Source organism: Molossus molossus, unplaced genomic scaffold (assembly GCF_014108415.1).
Source record: "Molossus molossus isolate mMolMol1 unplaced genomic scaffold, mMolMol1.p scaffold_m16_p_12, whole genome shotgun sequence".
In the NCBI taxonomy this organism is placed as follows: Eukaryota; Metazoa; Chordata; class Mammalia; order Chiroptera; family Molossidae; genus Molossus; species Molossus molossus.
Window position 1 is genome coordinate 36,330,883 of NW_023425347.1, and position 20,045 is coordinate 36,350,927.

Genomic DNA, 20,045 nt, shown 5'->3' on the forward strand with positions numbered 1-20,045 from the left:
TGAAGAAAGGTTTCAGATTCCTTAAATTGGAGGCCTGGGGGGGGGGGGGGGGTCAGCTGCTGATGAGCCCTAAGCAGAGTTTGAGACAATCAATTTGGTACTGAGCTAGAACTCATCCCTCCGGGACAGATCCAAGATTCTCAAGACAGTATCTAGTTCAAGAGCAAGCATGACTCCAGTTTTCAAATTCAGAGGAAAAGAGAAAGGAAGGAGAATAAGGATCCAATTAATTAAGGCTCCCCCGGCACACACATCTACTGCTCCATTAAGCCCCAAGAAAAACCAAATGGGCATTTATATTTGGCCTCAACTATAGGGAAAGGAATGGAGAGTCCCAGGAATCCACTTGCCTAAACTTGTCCTGAGGGAAGGCAAGTGGACCCATCTTCTTTTTAATTAGTGGTAATCAGAAGCAAAGGTTTTTTAAAGGCACTTAGAGAAGAGATGAATCTGTACCATTCACCGTGTCTGAACAGCACTGTCAATTTTTCCACTTCAAACCACCGTCCTTTCTTACCACAACAGTTTTGCTCTCTATTTAATTACAATACTGTCAAAGCTCATGGCACTGCTTGGAAGGAGGACCAGAAAGCATTACACTCCTGCTCCTGCTGGTTTTCCAACATTTACTTCTAAAAGATCACTTAGTGAAATTAATGCTGCCATCTTAATTTAAAAGTGAAAGCCCTCTCCCTTCCTATATTTCTTTTACTTGGCTGGTTGAGGCTGCCACCAGAGTGGACATAGGTTGCTTTATTGGAATAACCAAATGTCATTTTCCTCCATCATTTTACACTAATGATATCACTGGGGTAAACACACACACATACTCAGTGCTGAACCACAGTGGGATCCTTTTCAGTTTTAGATACAGAGTGGGGAAAATCACAATGGAGCTAAACTTTGAACAAAATATCTGATTCAATGCCATTAAAAAATAACAAAATTTTCTACTAATCACTATAAAGAAAACTATTTTGAGCAGAAATTTAAATAGATGCAATTCTTAAGTGAGCGGTTCTTGAGCACTTCTCTAGTATCAACGGTGTGCGTGTGGGTTTTTTTTTTTTTTTAATTACTGGATGTTGAAACAGAACACCTCCTAGAAGCATTCATGTGCATCAGTCTATCAAACCATTTACTCAAATTAAATGTGTAATCCTTCAAATGCCTCCTTTCAAATTAATGAGTTTAAGTAGCTTGAGTTCACCTGAAAAGATCCTATAGGCACCTGACCTCCTGAATTCTTTCCATTAATTGAACTGAAACTTGTTGGAAAAGACTGCTTACACTGGCATATGAATGTTCCTATACATTGCTTTAAAACGCAAGATTGGTATATTCTATAGTCTCTTTTCCTAAATCTCTTTTGTGAACTAAGGGTAATAATACAAACGACAACAATAAACCCCAAATCTGAATATTCCTCAATAGATTAAAAACTGCAGATTCTACATCACAAACCACACACCAACACTAATCAGCACAAGCCTCCAAGTAACAGTATATAAAGAAAAACATCACCATTAAGTTTTTTGGGTTTTCTTGTTTCTGTAAGAACCACAAGTCTTTAAAATGATGGGTAATCAGCATTTTTCACAAGGAGACACAACACAAAGAGAGTCACAGTTTTACATTCAAAAAAGTTTAAAGGTGCTTATGTCAATATCATAATTAGCCATCACAATAGGTAAATCATTTCTCACTAACTACACTTTTGAATCAATCTTTTGTCTCTATTCTACCTAGGTCCCTACCTTGCTTTAAGAAAGCAGCTTAATTCTCACTTGAAATGTTTATTTTTAGCAGAGGGTCTATTTGGGGCTGACCACTTAAAACTGTGGTCCCCAGAGTGCCCAACCCTTGCACACTTACAAGCCCCAGTCCCACCAGATGGGCAATTTTTATTCAGTTCAGCATTTGCCACTAATTTGTCATTAAAAATTAGAAGATTAATACATGCTTCTTGAACCTCTTAAATTGAGCCAACCATACGGTTTTTGAGGTGAAGACGACAATGTATTCTCATAGGAGCCCTGCTCCTTTCCTTAAAACCCTTGGTAACCTTTGGCCTTGCCACTGCTCTGCTTGCCCATCTTGGGAAGGGCAGCCAAGTCTTACCTAATGTAGTCATTTCTGCAAAGGATCATGCCGCTCTTGGTGTAACAGGACGTGCCGATGTCACCCAGCTGAGCCTGGCAGCAGGAGCACTTGAGGCACCGGCTGTGCCAGTAGCTGTCCATGGCATAGAGCAGAAAGCGGTCCGCAATCTTGCCCCCGCAGCCTGCGCACCGCTTCCAGGAGAGGGAGCCGGCCGTCACCGGGGGCGGCTGTGAGCTGCTGCCCGGATTCACCATGGTCTGCAGAGGGCGGGAAGGGGAAAGGGAGAGAAAGACAAAAAACATGGGCGATGCAAAAGTTAGTAAGCTCCGCCGCGTGAGCTAGCGAACAGTTCCCCCCAGACCTGCTGGAAGGAAGCAGCAGGGCAAGGGCGGGAAGGGGGGAGAGGGGGAGAGGGAAGGAGGGAGGCTCGCCGGCAGCAGCCGCCTGTTTACTTTTCTCAAGCTTTGTTCTGAGGCCACGAGCTCCTCTCAACTTTCCAGTGCTCACTGCCGCTGACAATTTCAGCTTGGGTACTGTCAAAACTCCGAGAGCGAGGCTCGGCTGCTCGCTCCACCCCTCGCAGCGCCTCCTCCCGGCCCGCGCCTCCGCCCTCTCCTCGTCTCCCCTCCCCTCCCCTCCTAGGCAGCCCGCCTCCAGCAAATGAGGGTCAAACCCACCCACCGCCGCGCCCGGCCCCTCCCCAGCTCCGGCCGAGCCCCGAGAGCGAGCCGAGAGGAGTGGGGAGGCGACCTGTGCTGGAGCCACGTTCCCTCCCGAGCTCTGCCCTGGGAAGTGCAGCTGCAATTCACTAGTTAGAAATAGTTCGGTTTTCTGAAAAGGAAGGAGGGAGGAACCGGCAGAGGGGAGATGGAGAGCGTGGTGGTGGGAGGGGAGGCGTAGGGACCCGGGGTGGGGAGAGTGGGGGGGCGGGGTGGTGTGTAAAGTTGCGAAACTGGTTTTTCGTATTTTAAACAGCACCTTTCACATGCCATTGTGGTGACCGCCATCTCCCATTATTGTTCCAAATCTCATTTCATTTTGAAGATCAATGAGTGTTTTCTCTGGGTTTTCAGGACACAGGCAAGTATAATAGATCATTGAACTTTAGGATGCCTGTTAACTTCCTATACAAACACTCTCCACTTTGGTCTCACTAATCTGCCCTTGATCAGCAATTTAAATGCTAAAGCTTTGTTCCTCCAAGGGGGAGGAGGGGTTACAGATAATATGCGAGAAGGCACTATTAAAGGATGCACAAGTTAAATTTGAGCCAGTCCTGCTGTCACCAAAACTGCTTTTAAAAATTACCCCCTCTTTCTAATGAATGTCATGAGAGAAGCAACTAGGGTATAATATAGGAATCAATTTATAAAGCTTAGCCTAAACCGATTAATTTGTTGCCTCCAATCCGGAGTCCAATAAAGTCCTAGTGTTCCTCCAGTCACTTATTCTATAAAAAGATCAAGTTATTTACTGCCAATTAAGCAGCCTGTTTTGTCTTTGTCCTCTGTAAGCCGAGAGTGTGGGCTCCCCCCGAGGCTCCCAGCTATCTGCTCAAGACATTCAGCTGATACCTCAGCAGGGAGAGGGCAAACTTTGCCTGTCCCCTGCCCAACTTGGCTGCTGCAAAAAAACGAGGGAAAAGGAACGAAACAAGGACTCGGGTTCCTTAAATAGGCCGATTTTAAACACATTTCCTCCGAAAGAGTCCCGGAACGTGTGTCCAGAGACCGCACAATAAACCAGAATAAGAACTGCACCAATTAAGCTGTAACAAAACCCTGAGACTTTGGAAACAAGACCACTCTAAAACCCATTAGCATTGCATTTATCCGAATGCATCATACCTTTATGTAAATTGATTTATCTGATGCATTTACTCGAGGAATTGCTTTTTGTTACAATTTCAGCCCTAACCCAAATGAATCTGCATTTCCTGCCCTAGGTCTTTAAACTGTTTCCCCCAACGTTTTAATCGCTCCGAATTCCTTTTAAAAAGGGGAGAGGGAGGGAGGAGATTCCAAGCTCTTCCCCGCCCCCATCTTTGGTGAGAGGTAAATATATATGTATATTTTTTTTGAAAAGGAAACATTACACTGAGAAAAGCATCCAGTAACCCCATTAGCTAAAGCTCTTAAGGACAAGCAATACCTTAATGCTGATTAAATCTAAAAGAGATGAATCAAGAGGACTGACCAGAAACTGACTCCCCTGATAACTAAGGACGGGCCCTCATCAAGTTTCATTTAGAGTTGGAAAAAAAAAAAAAAAAGAAAGCTTTTAAGTTAAATAGGCTTATACTCTAGTAATTACATAGCCAAGCAATTTAGGTCCTGGGATAGTCAGTGAAATAGAAAGCAGAACTGGCAGCTAGAGGCAAAATCTGCCCCCCTTTAACAACGTCTCTGGTGTTTTTTAATGGAGACCAAGGGAGGGACAAACGTAGCGCTGGCAATTTGTACTACAAAAATGGATGCTTAATTCATGTCTTGATTTTAATTAGGTGATTCACCGGATTCCTCCTGGATTGGAACAAAAGACTTACAAACCAAGAGGAATTTTTTTTAAAAGACCCAGCAATACCGAATCCTGTTCACTTAGATCCTTTCTGCCACTGTTTCAAAAATAATGTTTACTGGAGGGGGGGGATCGTGACTATTTCCCCCACACTACTTCTCATACTTAAACCCTCCTTTCAGCACCCGCTGCCTTTCCCTTAGGAACTGAAAATCTCCCCACCCCCCTCCAAGGTCCTCACCAGCCCCGTCTCCAAGAACCCTTTTGTAAGCAGGAACCGCTACAAAGCTGGCGGCCCGGGGCTGCCCTCCGTGCTAGCTCGCAGGCCGGCCTCGGTAGTTTCAGACCCGCGTATTATCCAAGCCAACGTATTGTTTACTTGCAATCTGGGACGGTCAAGGGAAGGAAGCCCAAGAACACAGCCCCGGCCCCCATCGGTCCCCTCCTCCCGCCCCCCGCCCGCGGCTCCCCTTACCTGCTTTTCCCCTATATTGCAATATTGCGAGAGGCGGCGGCGGCGAAATGCGAGCGAAGCCGCTCGGCTTCCAAGGAAGGGGCGCCTTGGCTGGAGGGAGGGGGAGTTCTTGCAGAACCAGGAAAGGGGAGGAGGGGGCTACGGGCTTTTTTTTTTTTTTAACGCGTGGCTCTGAAGCTGGGTTGGGGGGGGCGCCGCGTAAGTGGCAGGCGGCCGGGAGCAGAAGTGTCAGTCTCAGTCCTCGTCCTCCGCCTCCAGCTCCGAGCGAGCAGCGGCAGGAGCCCTCGGCCCGCGCGGCACGGCTTCAGGCGCGGCGCAGCGGCAGCAACTGCTGCAATCGCTGCTGCAAGTTTGGCAATGTGGCTTCACTTTGTAGATTCCCCCGCCCGGCGGCCCCGGCCCCCGCCCCCGCCCGCGCTCCTCCCGCTCCTCCTCCTCCTCCACCGCCTTCCTCCCTCCCGCGCGCTCGCTCGCTCGCTCCGGGCTGGCGGCGGCGGCGGCGGCGGTGGCCGCACGGCCGAGCTTCCTGCACCTCCGGCCAGGGAGCAGCTGCAGAAACAACAGCTCCGGGAGCGGCGGCGCCGGGCGCGGAGGCCGGGAGGCAGGCGTGTCGGGTAGGCGGGGAGCTGCGGGCGGCCGAGGCCCGGCGCGCGGGAGCCTGCGCCGCTGCCCGGGCTGCTGCCGGGGTGGCTGCTGCCCGGCTCGGAGGCGGCGGCGGCGGCGCTGGCCTCTAGCCGGCTCACGGCTCACTCGCTCCCTCCGCGGCTCTTACACATGTGTTACTGACAGAGCAAAATCCCAACTACTCCCCGGCTCTGCCGCCGACGTCAGCGACCCTCAGCCACTGGGCGGCCGGATTGTTCAGGCGGAATAATAAAACCTGCCAATCCGGGGAAGGACAAAGGGATGCCTGAAACGAGACTCTGGGGGCGGGGGAGAGCGCGAGGCGGCGGAACGGGCCGAGGGAGGAGAAGGAAAGGGGCCGAATCAAGTGGGGACAAGTGACCGGGACGCCTGGGACCCTGCCGGGGCTGCCCCGCGCTGCCCGGGATCGCGAGCGGAGGCGCGGGGTGCCGCACCTGCCTTCCGAGCGCGCGGGAAACCCTGGGGACCCACCCCCGCGCGCCTCTTGGGGACTGACCTCCCCTCCAGAGGCGGCGAGACCCAGAGGAAACTTACTTCGCCTCTTTCTCGGCAATGGGTCTTTTCCTGTTTGGGAAGAAAAGTCGTGCCGGTATCTTAGCGCGGTGGACTTCACACATGCCTGAGAGGTGGGGTTGGGGGATGGGGTCTTCTTTTTTTTTTTTTTATTCACGGTGTTGGAGATTTGTGAGCCTTGGTGGAAGTTTAGTTAACAAGGGAAAAACAGGAAAACAGAAGAAAAAAAGGAAACCAATAGATCCTAAATACTGCTTGCTTAGCCCCCGTTCTCATTAACCCGAGTATAAACCAAATGCCTACTAGGCACTTCATATTTGCCAGTTGTTGGTGATAAAAAAAATCACAATCCTCATATTCGAAGTTGAGGGAGAAAGCCTTGCTCTTCCATCCACCCCGCCGCGGAGGATGAGAGGCCGAATTCCTCAGAGCCCTCAAAAGCAATGAAAGTAATTGCAAAATTCGCAATCTCACAGCCGCTGGAGAGTAAGAAAGGTCACTTCCAGTATAAATCAAGTTTTGAGGAATGCTTTTAGGGTGCTAGCCGGAAAGTCTCTTTCCAGGGCCAAAGCTCAGCCTAGCTGCTTGAATACCTAGTCATTCAACTTTATCTTCTCTGCCAAATAGATTTAATAAATCTCTGATCTGAGGCTAATATTAGGTCTGATTATTATTATTAAGTTCCAGAGAGATTTTTCTGGTGGAAATTATCATGAAAGTGCAAAGCCCTTCTGCTAAGTATCATTAAGTAAAACCAGCCTTGTGGGACAAGTTTTCATATTGTATTACACTCAGCACTGCTAGATTGAAGAAAGGGACCTGCAGGAGAAAGCGGCTAGACAATGCAGATGTTAAACATCTATGGGTTTCGTGTCAGTGTGGAGATTTCTGTCTTTCAAACCTAAGACTGCAAAAGAAACAATAATCATTGCTTATAAAATAGAGCAGAGAACATTTTAAATACCAAGTTGGATACTCATTTCTTTATACTCTAGCACCTCAAAATGAAATGACTTACTTTTATTGATTGGTATTTGAACTTGCATTTTATGATCAAGCGCATGTATGAAAAACATTTTTTTAAAAAATCATTAAAATTACAATAGTAATTAAAGTGACCTGTACAGAAAACAGCTGCAGATGGCTGTGATTAAAGAAGGCCAACTTAAAAAGGTGTAATATTCCTTGAAGGTTAGTAAGGAAGACTAAGTTAAACCAAATGAGGAAAGGAACCCCATAAACAAATGCACACATTTTAATTCCCTGGTTCAGTTTCAATTTGTTAATAATTTATAATAGTCAAAAGGAAATGTTACAAGCTCTTAGTGGGTTACAGTTAAGTTATGATTTGTCATGTACAAGTAAATTTCCTTCTCCGGGCCTTAATTTTATCATCTACAAGTGAGGGAATTAAGCAAAATGGTCTTTTTTCCCTTTTTTAAGAATGATTTTCTTAAATAGAATACGTAACATTGTTCTGTAATGGTGTGGTACTTTAGGTATTTCCTGAAGTATTTATGCTAAAATAAAATCTAATTTAAAAGGAAATGTTGGAAATTTAAGCAGGCACATGTTCCGATATCACTGAGTGATTCCCCAAAGAATCCACATAGTTTCTGTGGAAGGAAAGGAGAGAAGGATGGATAAAACTTTGAATATAGAACTCTAGGCTACAAGGGGCCTAGAAGGTGGTTTTAGTGTTAGTGTTATTCTGTGTGTAATGAGATCTTTACATATGTCCTGGTAGATTAGAGTGGGTGGGAGTATATTACCAGAGAGCTTTATTTGCTGATGTTGTGATTATAGAAATACAAAAGTGATAATGGCTAACAGTCTCTTCTGAGAGGTAGGGAGTAAATACATTCACTGTAATAAAAATTCAGGTGTACTTTAACCACAGCGCCACCACTGGGTAATTTTTATTTCTGCATTCTTTGCATTTTGCAGTCCCTCCTCTTCTGAAGAGCAAGATTTGTGGTCTGAAAGTGAGCACCCACTTGAATGAAAAGTAGTGTCAGTCTTTGATTTCCACTGATGCTAAACTCACAGAAACTGTGTAAACACATACAGATTCATTATGGGTAAGGGATTTCTACATTCAGGTATTCTTCAAATGAATATAAAACAGTGTTCAAAGGAATAGTCTTGGTATATAGTAAAATTACCTGAATTCAAAATAATAGTGTTATATTGTGCCCAGCAGTTCAAGAAAATTCTGCCGACATCATACATTCATCATTCAGCCTACTTACCTACAATGAGAAATAAGAGTACAGTACTTTGGAAAAGAAAGCAACTCAAATTGTTTCTTTCTTGAATCTTAAAGGTAGAAACCATGTTGATCCTAGATCAAGCTGTCATTTCCCCTAGGCACCCCCAAATTATATCCGTACCTTCTTTTCTTCTCATTTAAGTCCTTGAATCATAATCATGTTTCCATTCTCCAAGTGATAGTTCTCTAGGACTCTCCGTGGACAGCCAGAGGTTCCACACAGACCCATGCCTTACATACCTTGAGAACAGCCAGACTATTGGATGCTGACATGGCAACCTCCAAGATAAAGTGCGCCAGCTCTTTCTCAAGAAAACTTGATTTATTCTTTAAAGCCAATGCAAAACTTGTTTTGAAGGCAGTCTCTTTTAGGAAGGAAATTTTTTTTTTAACTTTTTTTTTTTTTTTTTTTGGTGTGCCCCTAATGGGAACCGAACCCAGGACTCTCTGGTCTGCAGGCCAACCCTCCAACCGCTGAGCCAAACCGGCCAGGGCTGAGAAGGAATTTTTTTTTTTAAATCTGCCTACCTTTATTGCTGCCATCACAGAGATCCCTTAAAACCTAAAGGTTCAGCCAAGGCGAATCCAGAAAGCTTGAGTCTGGGACAACAATTCCAAAATGTTGAAGAGTGGAGAGAACAGGAAAAGATAGATACCTCAGCAAAAGATGTAAAGAGAAAACCCAAGAAGGAATGGCAGTTAGGTCCCTGCCAGTTTTGTGTGATGTTGTTGGCTGGAGGTGGGGTGATGCTGCACAACATAGAGTCGGGGAGACTGCAGCAGCATTTAAGAAGAAGGGTTTAGCCCTGGTCGTGTTGCTAAGTGGTTGGAGCGTTGTTGCAGGTTCTGTTCCCAGTTAGGGCACATACTTAGGTTGTGGGTTTGATACCTGATCAGGGTGCCTAGGGGCAACCAATGGATCGTTCTCACATTGGTGTTTCTCTCCCTTCCTTCTCTAAAATCAATAAAAACATACTTTTGAAAAAGGATAAGAGTTTAAAGCAAACACAACATAATCTAAAAAACTGCTGTTCAAAGAACCATATGCTGGTTTTAAATATTGATAATATTACTTTAAACTTACTGACTTCCTTCTTTTAGTATTTCTTAAAATCCCTTACCAATATCTCACTAAATGTTTCATGTAATAAAGGGTTAGGTAGTTGCTGTATCAGAACATTCTTGGCTTATTTTTATTATATTTTTAATTTTTTTAATTCTTACCCAAGGATGTGTTTCTATTGATTTCAGAGAGAGAGGAAGGGAGGGGTGGGGGGAGAGAGAGAGAAATATTGATGCAAAAGAGAAACATCGATGGGTTTCCTCCCTCACATGCCTAGACCGAGGACCGAACTGAAACCTGGTACATGTCCTGGTCGGAATTGAACCCGTGACCCTTTTGTGCGCAGAACCATGCTTCACCCAACTGAGCCACATGGGCCAGGGCGTGTGTTTTTGTTTTGTTTTTTAAAGCAATCCAAATGTCTACATTTGGTAACTGTCCCACCAAATTATATTAATCAGTATTTAAGAAGTTCTTTCCTGACCTCTCTTTTATAGTGTAATATATGAAATTTATTTTTTTGCAATAAAATAATTAGAAGGTCGCTGAGGAAAATGAAACAGCATTGATATTGTTGTAATAAGAAATATAATTTAACATGTAGATTTTTCTTTTAATTATTCTGTTGGATTAGGACATTTGAAACTTCTAGAGATGAGGGCAAAGAATGAAATATATCTGTGACAATTATTTTCCTGACATAGCAAGGCCACATATAGTGGCAAGAAATGACTCACTTTCTTCCTGTGTGTTAATTAGCATAGGAACAGTACTTTTAAAATCCCCCAGATACGCCTTGGGGCTATCAGTAAATCTTGATATATGAATATGTTTCATACTGATGATATCAGGAAAAATTATTTGGCTTATTGATATTACCTACTTCTGTGACTGAATTCTGTCAACAGTATTCAAGCACAAGTGATAGTCTACATGTATTATTGCAAATAAATTATCAGACTATATACGTGAGTATATTATATGTTCATTAGGGTCTTCTAAACGATCTAGTCGGTTGACAGGCAATGCTTATTAAAGTCGAGTTACATTTTATTATGAATAAATTTAATTTTGTAATAGTTACAAAGGAGTGTATGTAGATGACTGGGCCATTTGTATATATGTGAGGTGGATATTACTAAAAATGTATGTTAAAATTATAAATCCAGTAGAAAATAGCAATTCCATTTAACATTAATTACAGTTCCTATCCCAGACGATGGAAATGAGCATTTATTGATGGAGAAACTAAAGCATTAAAACATAATTTATTCCCCCTTATGTTCCCACTAATTGTTCTTGGTAAAAGAAAGGCTAATAATTCAGAAATTTTAAGTGCCCAAAACCACAGTTTCTTTAGTTACTGTCACTTTTAATTATAGTATTGATGTAATTAAGTATTTTCTCTGTGTAGATTTATAATAAAATGTAATATTTTAAAATATAATACTGGTCTCTATTTGCCCAGAAAAAAAGTTGATGAAAATATGATAATATTTATCCATTTAATTATAATGAATGACCATGGTGGAATTAGGGAGTTCAATCCATAGCTGTCCATAGACATGAAAAACACACATTTCTACTCTATACAGTGCCATAAATTTTTTAGAATAAGAAGAATAACCAGATATGGATTTTTTTTAAATAATAAAATTGGATAACTCAATTGACTAAAATGTGTTCCCTCCACGAAGAGGTACACATTATAACGTCATCATTTATATTTCTCAACATAAATCAAATTTCATAATAAAATTGTTTTTGATGAATCACCACTTCTATTCTAGCTTCAAAACATTCTGACAGAGAAAGCAAATTAGTTGATTTCTCTGTACGATTAAGAAATCACTGAAAATATATTTAAGACTCTTAGTCTAAGATGATAATTTTGGGGGGAAAGTTTTCTTAAATAAATAAATATATATCTATGTCTATGGATAGATAGATAGATAGATAGATAGATAGATAGATAGATAGATATTTATATTTATATTCACGAGAAGCCATTTTAAAATTGGGGAAAACAATTCAAGAATAAAATAGACTTTTTTCCAGCATTTCATCGGCCCCCTCTTTGTGCTCTCTGACAATAAATAAGGCCAGGAGAAGTCATTACAGAACAATACTCTGGAAACAATTTGCTTCAAAGAAAGAATGAAAACTTAAACAACACTACCTTTGTGCGTGTTTGTTCTAATTAGAGGGTTAAAACATCCAAGCATTGTGCCCAGATGCCTCTCTCTTGTTCTGTTTTTATTGCTTTTCTGCACTGAGATAACATTTAACACGGCATTGAAATTCCTACTTACTGCTTGTGTCCAGTAGTAAATCCTGGCACATTATTAGAATATCTGCCTGTTATCAGCTCAGTCAGGGAATGAATTATTGACTATAACTCACTGCTGGGAAGACTACATATGACACTCCAGTGAAGTTTTGATAATTTCTAGAAGTCATGGTAATTTATGGAAGGGGGCTTTGATTGATCTCCCACCACCTATTTTGCACCTATCAGTAAATAGGACACATATTGATGGCCTACTTGAACTACATTAACAATATGGGAATTCACAACTTAAGCATTTTTTCCTAGTACAAGTTCTATTAAAACAGTAACTCAGTTTCTATTAATTTTCTTGTGTGTGGTTTACCCATGAGAGTGGGGAATCACAGACCTAGACTTGAATGCATAGTATCACTATTCTAGGAATTATTTAAATATATTCCTCATTTGTGTTTGTAACAGCCTTTTGGAAAGAAAGCTCTGAGATCATTGGAACAGATGAGGATGGAGCACAACATCTACTGAAAGATTGTACAGTACCTGTAAGTGTTAGGATAAGGCTGATAGAACAAAAGAGAATTTAAAAAATTAACAGATAGGAAGCAAGTTATTTATCATTTGAAAGAGTGTTTGTAATATATTTCAAATAAAATTTATAGGTACCATTTAATGTGACATAGCTGTCACTTTACTTAATTATTTTTTATTGTTGTTAATCCTCACCAGAGGATATTTTTTTCCATTGATTTTTTTTAGAGAGAGTGGAAGGGAGGCAGGAAGGGGACAAGAAGAGAGAGAAAAACATCGATGTGAGAGAGACACATCGATTGGTTTCCTATAGCATGCACCCCAGCTGGGGCCAGGGATTGAACCTGCAACCCATGCACGTGCCCTTGACTAGAAATCAAACCTGAAACTCTTTGGCGTATAGGCCAACACTCTGACCACTCAGCCACACCAGTCAGGGTGCATAGCTGTCACTTTAAAGTCAATTTGTCAGAACACTAAATAATATAATAATCACTAACAATCACAACTCTCTTTTAATTTAGGTTTATTTTTTTCCTGTCTCGGTTTTGCTACATTCTCCAAATTCAATTATTTTTCAGTGTAAACTCTAACTAGACAAATGTTTCCCTATTTCTTTACCGAGTTTTCATCATTATGATTTCATTATTGTTTTATTTACTACAATTGCTTCCTAGAAAAGAAACCCATATTTTCAACTATTAATATATACCACGCAATATAGGAAATAATATAAATAATAATATAAAGTTTAATGGTTATTTTCTAGATGACATTTAAAGTATGTCTAGATTTCCAGTAATTTCAACTTACACCCAAATAGTATTTAGTAATCTGATACAAAAATAATGGTGTCTCTCTTGCCAGCACAGTCAAGATTGGGGGCGGGTAACTTGACTGAACGCTTGGCTTAAAGAAAATAATTCTTTCTTCATTTTATCTTAATTTAGTAGCTTCTAGCAGTCATATAAACAATCTTAAAATTAAAAGATAATGTTAATGGAAGAATCTGTTGTCATAGGATAATGGTTTCCTGCTGCTAGACTAATGCAGTGGCAATAATACTGGAGCATTTATTGAAAGTATGGGGACGACAGAGCCCGGAGAGATTTATTTTTAAAGCAGGTGTCATGGATCCTAGACACCGTTGTTTCGCAATCACTTGGTTTCAATTTTTCCAAATAACCAATAGAGAATGATCTCTTTTTCTAATGGGTGTGGGGTGGCAGAATGACATTTGCTGGTACCCTCATGACGTCAGAGTACATTCTGACTAGAGGAGATTTGTTGTGATTCTTCCAATCAGAAGGCACCTTCTAAAGACTGTGCCATTTAGAGTAACAAACATCAAATCAGTGTGTCCTTTACAAAAACAAAAAAACAAGCGTCTACTTAACATTCTTATCAAGCGTTCTAGAAATATTAATAAGGCCCCCACACTGGCACCCCAAACACATTCCTCTCCAGCAAGCCCTAACAATGGCCTACAGGACAAAGCTATGCCCACGGATATTAGCCTCCACAGCCAACTATCCTGGATTTATTTCTTTGAGTACATACGATAATTTTGGACCAAGTAATAGACTTCTCCAGGTAGCATCCTCACAGGAATGCTGTGGTAGCTAGAATTCTAAGATGTCCCCTAGATTCCCACCCCCTGGTGTGCATAGCATGACAATCTCTTCTCCTTGAATGTGGGCCTGACTTAATCAGGTGAGCCCTTTTCAAAGAGGGTCTACAGGTCAGAGAGGGAAAAAGTTGAAAGGATTCAAAGTTGTAGATGTTCTATTGGTTTGGAAGGAACAGACTATCATATGTGAGTGACATCATGGAGGGACCTGTGGCAAGACCCTGAAGGTAGCTCTAGGAGCTGAGAGTGGTCCCAGTTAGTAGCTGGGACCTCAGGGGATAGGGACCTGAGTCCTAGAGCTGTAGGGATGTGCATGCTGCTAACAACCAGTAAGCTTAGAAGAGGACCTTGAGCCTCTGAGGAGATGGCAGCCTGGCTGATACCTTGATTTCAGCTGGTGAGACACCGGGTACAGAGCCAACTGTGCCTACCCGAACTTCTTACCTACAGAAACTGGGAGATAATACATGGGAATTGTTTCGAGCCACTAAATTTATAGTAATCTGCTATGCAGCAATAGAAAACTAATACAAATGCTGTGAGGAAAAAGCCAAATTCTTTCCCTCTGCTCTGAATTCTTCCATTTGCTCCTTGTTGCTCCATCCCCCTCCCTAGCAGCGCCTGGAGCAAAAAGCTGGAGTAGCCTCATTACAATCCAGGTGTGAATCAGTTAGGATTTGAGTTTATAGGCAACAAAAACCAACAACCAACTCATGCACAAGGGAGTATACAGAAAGATACCGGGGGTTCTAGAACTAACATCAGACCCGAGGACTAGTTTGAGAAAAAGCAAAAACAGAGGGCCCTTTAGTCATGAAGTAGGAATTTCAACAGAGGGACTTTAGCAGGAACAAGCTGGTTAGTATGGTGTTGCCTGTATGTGACCTCTAACTGTTCTCATCTTTAGACCACCCAATCAAATTGCAAAATCCCTAAAGATAGCTTCCTATTTATTGGGCGTCCTCAGGTCATATGCCCACCTCCTTGACGACAGGAAGGAGCAGCCTCTTAAACTAGTGGGCAAGCCCTGGCGGTTCCCTCCCACCGAGTGTCTATACAGTAGGAGAGAAGCAATACACTCGAAGGAAATAGATACTAGACAATTAAAAAAAAGTGACAAATCTCAAAATATATGTGACTAAAGGGTGAAAGCTAGAATCACAGATGAGGGACAATAGAGAGCCCGTCAGACAAACACATCCAAAACGTCATAAAAAGGAGTATTGGACCACAGAAGACCTCATAATGAGCCCGAGGAACAGAATTCTGCAGCACAGGGGGGCGTCTCTGAGCAAGTTCTAGACCCAAAACTCCATTGGCTTTTTACATGGCCCACTCTTGGGTAAACTAGACCAACATAGAGCAGCCAGAATGAGACACATTATCTACCTCTTTTTTTTGACCTAATATTCATCAGTTTCCTACCTGTCAACCTATCATAAACACCGTCTTTCTCACCTCTTGGGATAAGTGTCCATGACTGTTTTAGAGGATGGGGCAGGAGGATATTACTTACACACGTCAGAGTTTTTATGACTAAATGTTTAGGAGGGCAGTGGGATAACCAGCTGGGTAGACACAGGGCATTGAAAGATCCATATTGCAATGCCCAGCTGGTGTGGCTCAGTGGTTGAGTGTTGACCCATGCACCAAGAGGTCACCGGTTCAATTCCCAGTCAGGGCACACGCCTGGGTTGCAGGCTCGACCCCCAGTGAGCGACATGCAGAAAGCATCTGATTGCTGTTTCTATCTCTCCCTCTCCCTTCCTCTCTCTCTAAGAATAAATAAAAACCTTTAAAAAGTTTTTGTAAGATCAAGTGTCTTATTTTAAAAAGATTCGTAGTTTTCCTTGTTTTTATCCTGATGACAATTTTGCTATCATCTGTTTGTTTATTCAGAAAACATTTATTGAGCACCTACATGTGTCAAGCAGTGTTCAGTGTGTTGCAAGTAGAGCAGCTAAGAAAGCACAGCCCCTGCCCTCGCGGTATTTATACGTTATTGCATGTTAAATGGTGGCACCTGCTATGAATTCAAATGAAGCCGGATAAACCCGAGAGCGGTGGGGCCCAGTGGAATGGGTCTGGTGGTGGATGACAATTTTATGTAGGTGGGTCAGGGGAGATCTCGTGATAACATTTGTGCAGAGACTAGAGGAAGTAAAGGAGCATGCATCTGAGGGAAAGGAGTTCCGGGAAGAAACCTCTGCAGGACAAATGCCCTCCGGAGGTACGGCTGGGTGCGGTTTGAAAGCAGGAAGGAGCCCGGGGCTCGGGGAATAGTAGGAGATGGGATCAGAGTTTAGATTGGGGCAAACAGGGACTTGGGCTTTTACCTGCATTAAGAAGGGACACTGTTAGAAGGTTCTGAGCAGAAAAGAGATAGAATCTGACACACATTTTATAAAGCATTACTCCTGCTGCTGTATTGAGAACAAACTACAGACGATTGAAAACACAAGTGAGGAGACCACCAGGCAGGCAGGCGGTCCTGACAGTAACTAAGCAAGGGATGATGGTGGCTTGAACCACAGTGACAGCAGGAGGAAAGTGAGAAGTGATCGGATTTGGGATATATTTTGAATATCTGAGGCAGATAGAACCATGGTAGAAATTTACATAGTATAATAGGTGTCATTGCCTTAATTTTTAAATAGAGAAAACCTCAAATCATGAATGTCAAGTGATTGCTCAAGATCAGGGTCAAAGCTGAGGTTCAAAACTTGGAATCCTACAAAGCTTTACAGGTTGAAGAAACCTGTCACGGTCCATTCCTTTTCTGCTGACAAATCAGTACATGGGCTTCATTTAACAGGTTTGTGCAACCTTACTTTCTAAACTCGTGGTTTAGAAACTAAGTGGACATTTGGCAGTGTCTGGAGACATTTTTGGTTGTCACAACGGGGGGCAGGGGATCCCTGAGTAAAGGGCAGGGGTGCTGCTAAACATCACATAAGGCATAAGAAACTCCCCTACGACAGAGAATTATCCTACCCAAAATATCAATAGTGCTGAGGTTGAGAAACCCTATTCTAAACGATTGTTAAATAATTGGACTGTCATAGTAGAAGTAACATCCGTCATAAAAATTTTATTAATAATCTTTTCATTAGGATGCCTTAAAAATTGAGGAAGTTTCTGTAGTCAGAACAATTTCAGTGGGTTGGTTGGATAAAAACTACCATCATACAAGGAAGCTTTGCCCACTACATCCTGTGGCAGAATGCTCAGCGCATATAAGTTTTCGAGCTTATATTTTTAAAAAGTTAGATTCTTGGAGTAAAAAGTTTAGTGGCTCCAAAGTACAAAAGCAAAACTGCAAAGTGTCCACAAAAATAACTGATTAACTTGACACCTGCAGTATAATTCAGTTCTTACAGAAGCACATGCAAATTGTATTTATTGTGGGATGTGTTTGATGTGATTTTTAAAAAATGTTTTTATTGATTTTTCTTTTTTTTAGAGAGAGAGAGACATGGGTGTGAGAGAGAAACATAAATCTGCTGCCTCCTACACGCGCCCCCCGCCCCCCCCCCCCCCCCCGCCCCACTAGGGATGAAACCCACAACCCCGAGCATGTGCCCTGACCAGTAATGGAACAGGTGACCTTTTGGTGCATGGAAGGCACTCAACCAACTGAGCCACACCAGCCAGGGCTATTTGATGTGATTTGGGTAGATACGCAAAAAGTAAGATTTATTTAGAGGCTCTACAGAAATTTGATCATAGCCCTACAGTCATCATTTTAGAGAATGACATCAGGAAACCAGGCAAAACTGAGCCTGAATGAAGTGAGATTCTGAGTCAAGATTTGAAGGAAGCACATTTCAGGCAGCAGAAACAGTGAATGCAAAGGCTCTGGGGTGGGCAAAGCTTGGTATACTCGATGTAAGCTGGCATTGCTAGAATGGAGTAATAGGGACAGAGTGTGTAACATGATGTTGGAAAGAGAGACAGAGCACTTAGATTTTTTTTTTCTTAATGAATCTTGTTTTTTATTATTTTTTTAATTTTTAATTTATTAATTTTTGTTACAGATGTTTCTCATTTTCCCCCCATTAACACCCTCCTCCCTTTTCCCCCCACCCCATCCCCAGCTTTGTTGTCTATGTTCATTGGTCATGCATACATGCATGTAAGTTCTGTGGTTTATCTCTTCCCTCACAAACCCTCCCCTCCTCTAAGGCTTGTCAGTCTGTACCCCACGTCCAGGTCAGAGCCCTTAGGTTTTAATCAGAGCACAATGGAAAGCTATTGGAGAGTGTCAAGCAGAGTGATGTCATAATCAGATTTTGTTTTAAATTAGCTGGCTCTTGGGGAAGAATTGATGAAAGAGATGTGTGGCAAAAATGCTACAAACTTACCCTGGGATACATTCTCTCCTTCCTCTTAGAAATAGAACCCCCAAATAAACTATGTGTATTGCTGCCAAGAATAAAAGACTACATTTCCCAAGCTTCCCTTGCAGCTCTGTGGACCATGTGACTAGGCTGTGGCCAGTAAATAATATGGAAGGGGAAGTACTGATAGGACTTTTAGGAGAGTGCTTAAAGGAGCTGGTTCCCTGGACCTGAAATGTGGACCTAATGGCTAAAGTGTCACCATGAAATAACCTTGAGGATAGAAATGGTGCACCAGCCTGAAGATTTTTTACTGAGATGATGGAGCAGAAAGATAGAAGCCCTGGTGAAAGGCGGGGCCCCGATGACACTATGCAGTTGCTGAAACTGTCCATTTTTAAAATGTAAAGTTGGAATCAATTCTAAATGACACAGGAGACAAAAGTAGAAGTGAAACTGTAGTAAAGAAATGACTGCAGGGAAAGATAAAGTTGGCGTGGTGAGTGGTGGGAGTGGTGAGAGGTGTAAGAGTCCAGACGTTCTTCACAGGTAGTGTTAAGGCATAGCTGATGCGGGGGCGGGGTGGGGGTCGGAGAGAGAGAACAACATACGGATGATCTCTAGTTTCCTGGTATGAGCTAGAATGTTAGTTGTCCTTTTCTGAAATGAGGAAAGAAGTAGGATTATGGGTTAAATCAAGATTCTGTTTTTGGACCTAAACATAATAATAAGGCTGAGGTCTCATTTAACATCCATGTGGTAAAGTTGAGAAGTCAGATACTTTAGTCTGAAGCTTATGGGAGAGGTCTGAGCTATAGAAAGAAATTCGGACGTTATCAATATAAGAAGTACCATGAATGAGACCATATAGAGTAAGTTTTGATACAAAATGGACCAGTGATTGAGCCCCAGGGTGCCCGTTAGAGGCCATGAAGAGGAGGAAGAGCCCAGGGTAGGACCTGGAAAGGAGAAGGCAGTGAAGGAGGAGGAAAGCCAGAGGCCATAGGAATACAATGTTCCAAAGGAGGACACTAGTCAAGACTTTCAGTGGTGCTGAGAGGCTAAGATGATGACTGAAAATAGATCAGTGATTTGGCAAGATGGCTTTATTGAGGGAAGAGCGCCCAGTGAATTTCCTCCCTCCTATGTCTCATTGACTAAAACAAGGTGAGACGCTCAGCCCTAGACCAATCATGATTAAATCCCTGGGCTGGGGGAGAGAAACATCTTGCCTGGAATCAATGGATCTCTGGTTTAGAAATCAGGATTACATCAGCAGAGAAGTAGGAGCAGGGAGATGGTTATGGTTTGGGCAATAAACAGTGTCTGCCATAATGCTTTTTATTTTTCCATAAAAATTCCACATCTCATCGCGGTGAGAGCTGGGACCACATGTGACACCTGTGGTAAAGTGATCTGGTGCTCTTCTCGCTATTGCCATCGATCCTGTGCTAAACGGATGGTCAAACGTGTGTATACGTTTAATCACAGAACAATCACTTCATTCTTCAAGAAGTTCTACACGCCAAAGACTTCTAATACTAAAGGTGCCACCAAGTGAAAAAGGAATCTAAAATGCTAGAGCCACCTGCTCATCAACCTCAGAAGAATGTACACACTTTGGTCACATAAAAGCCCCGAAGTTACTCCTGACCGAGTTTTGAGGGAAAAT

At 42.6% G+C, this 20,045-nt stretch overlaps 1 protein-coding gene across 3 annotated transcripts in view; it reads right to left on the bottom strand.

The window, feature by feature from the left end:
* Positions 1-5,887, bottom strand: part of LMO4 (LIM domain only 4) — an 18,712-nt gene extending 12,825 nt beyond the window's left edge. Inside the window, exons 1-2 of one of the 3 annotated variants that reach the window (XM_036255455.1) lie at positions 2,854-2,901; positions 2,122-2,360 (exon numbers count right to left, since the gene is read on the bottom strand). In XM_036255455.1, coding sequence (XP_036111348.1) covers positions 2,122-2,357 — 236 coding nt within the window. In that variant the 5' untranslated portion in view covers positions 2,358-2,360; positions 2,854-2,901. Of the gene's footprint in view, positions 1-2,121; positions 2,361-2,555; positions 2,703-2,853; positions 2,902-5,095 lie in introns of those variants that run through there. The other 2 variants (XM_036255453.1, XM_036255454.1) reach the window with 2 other exon arrangements.
* Positions 5,888-20,045: the final 14,158 nt, after the last annotated feature.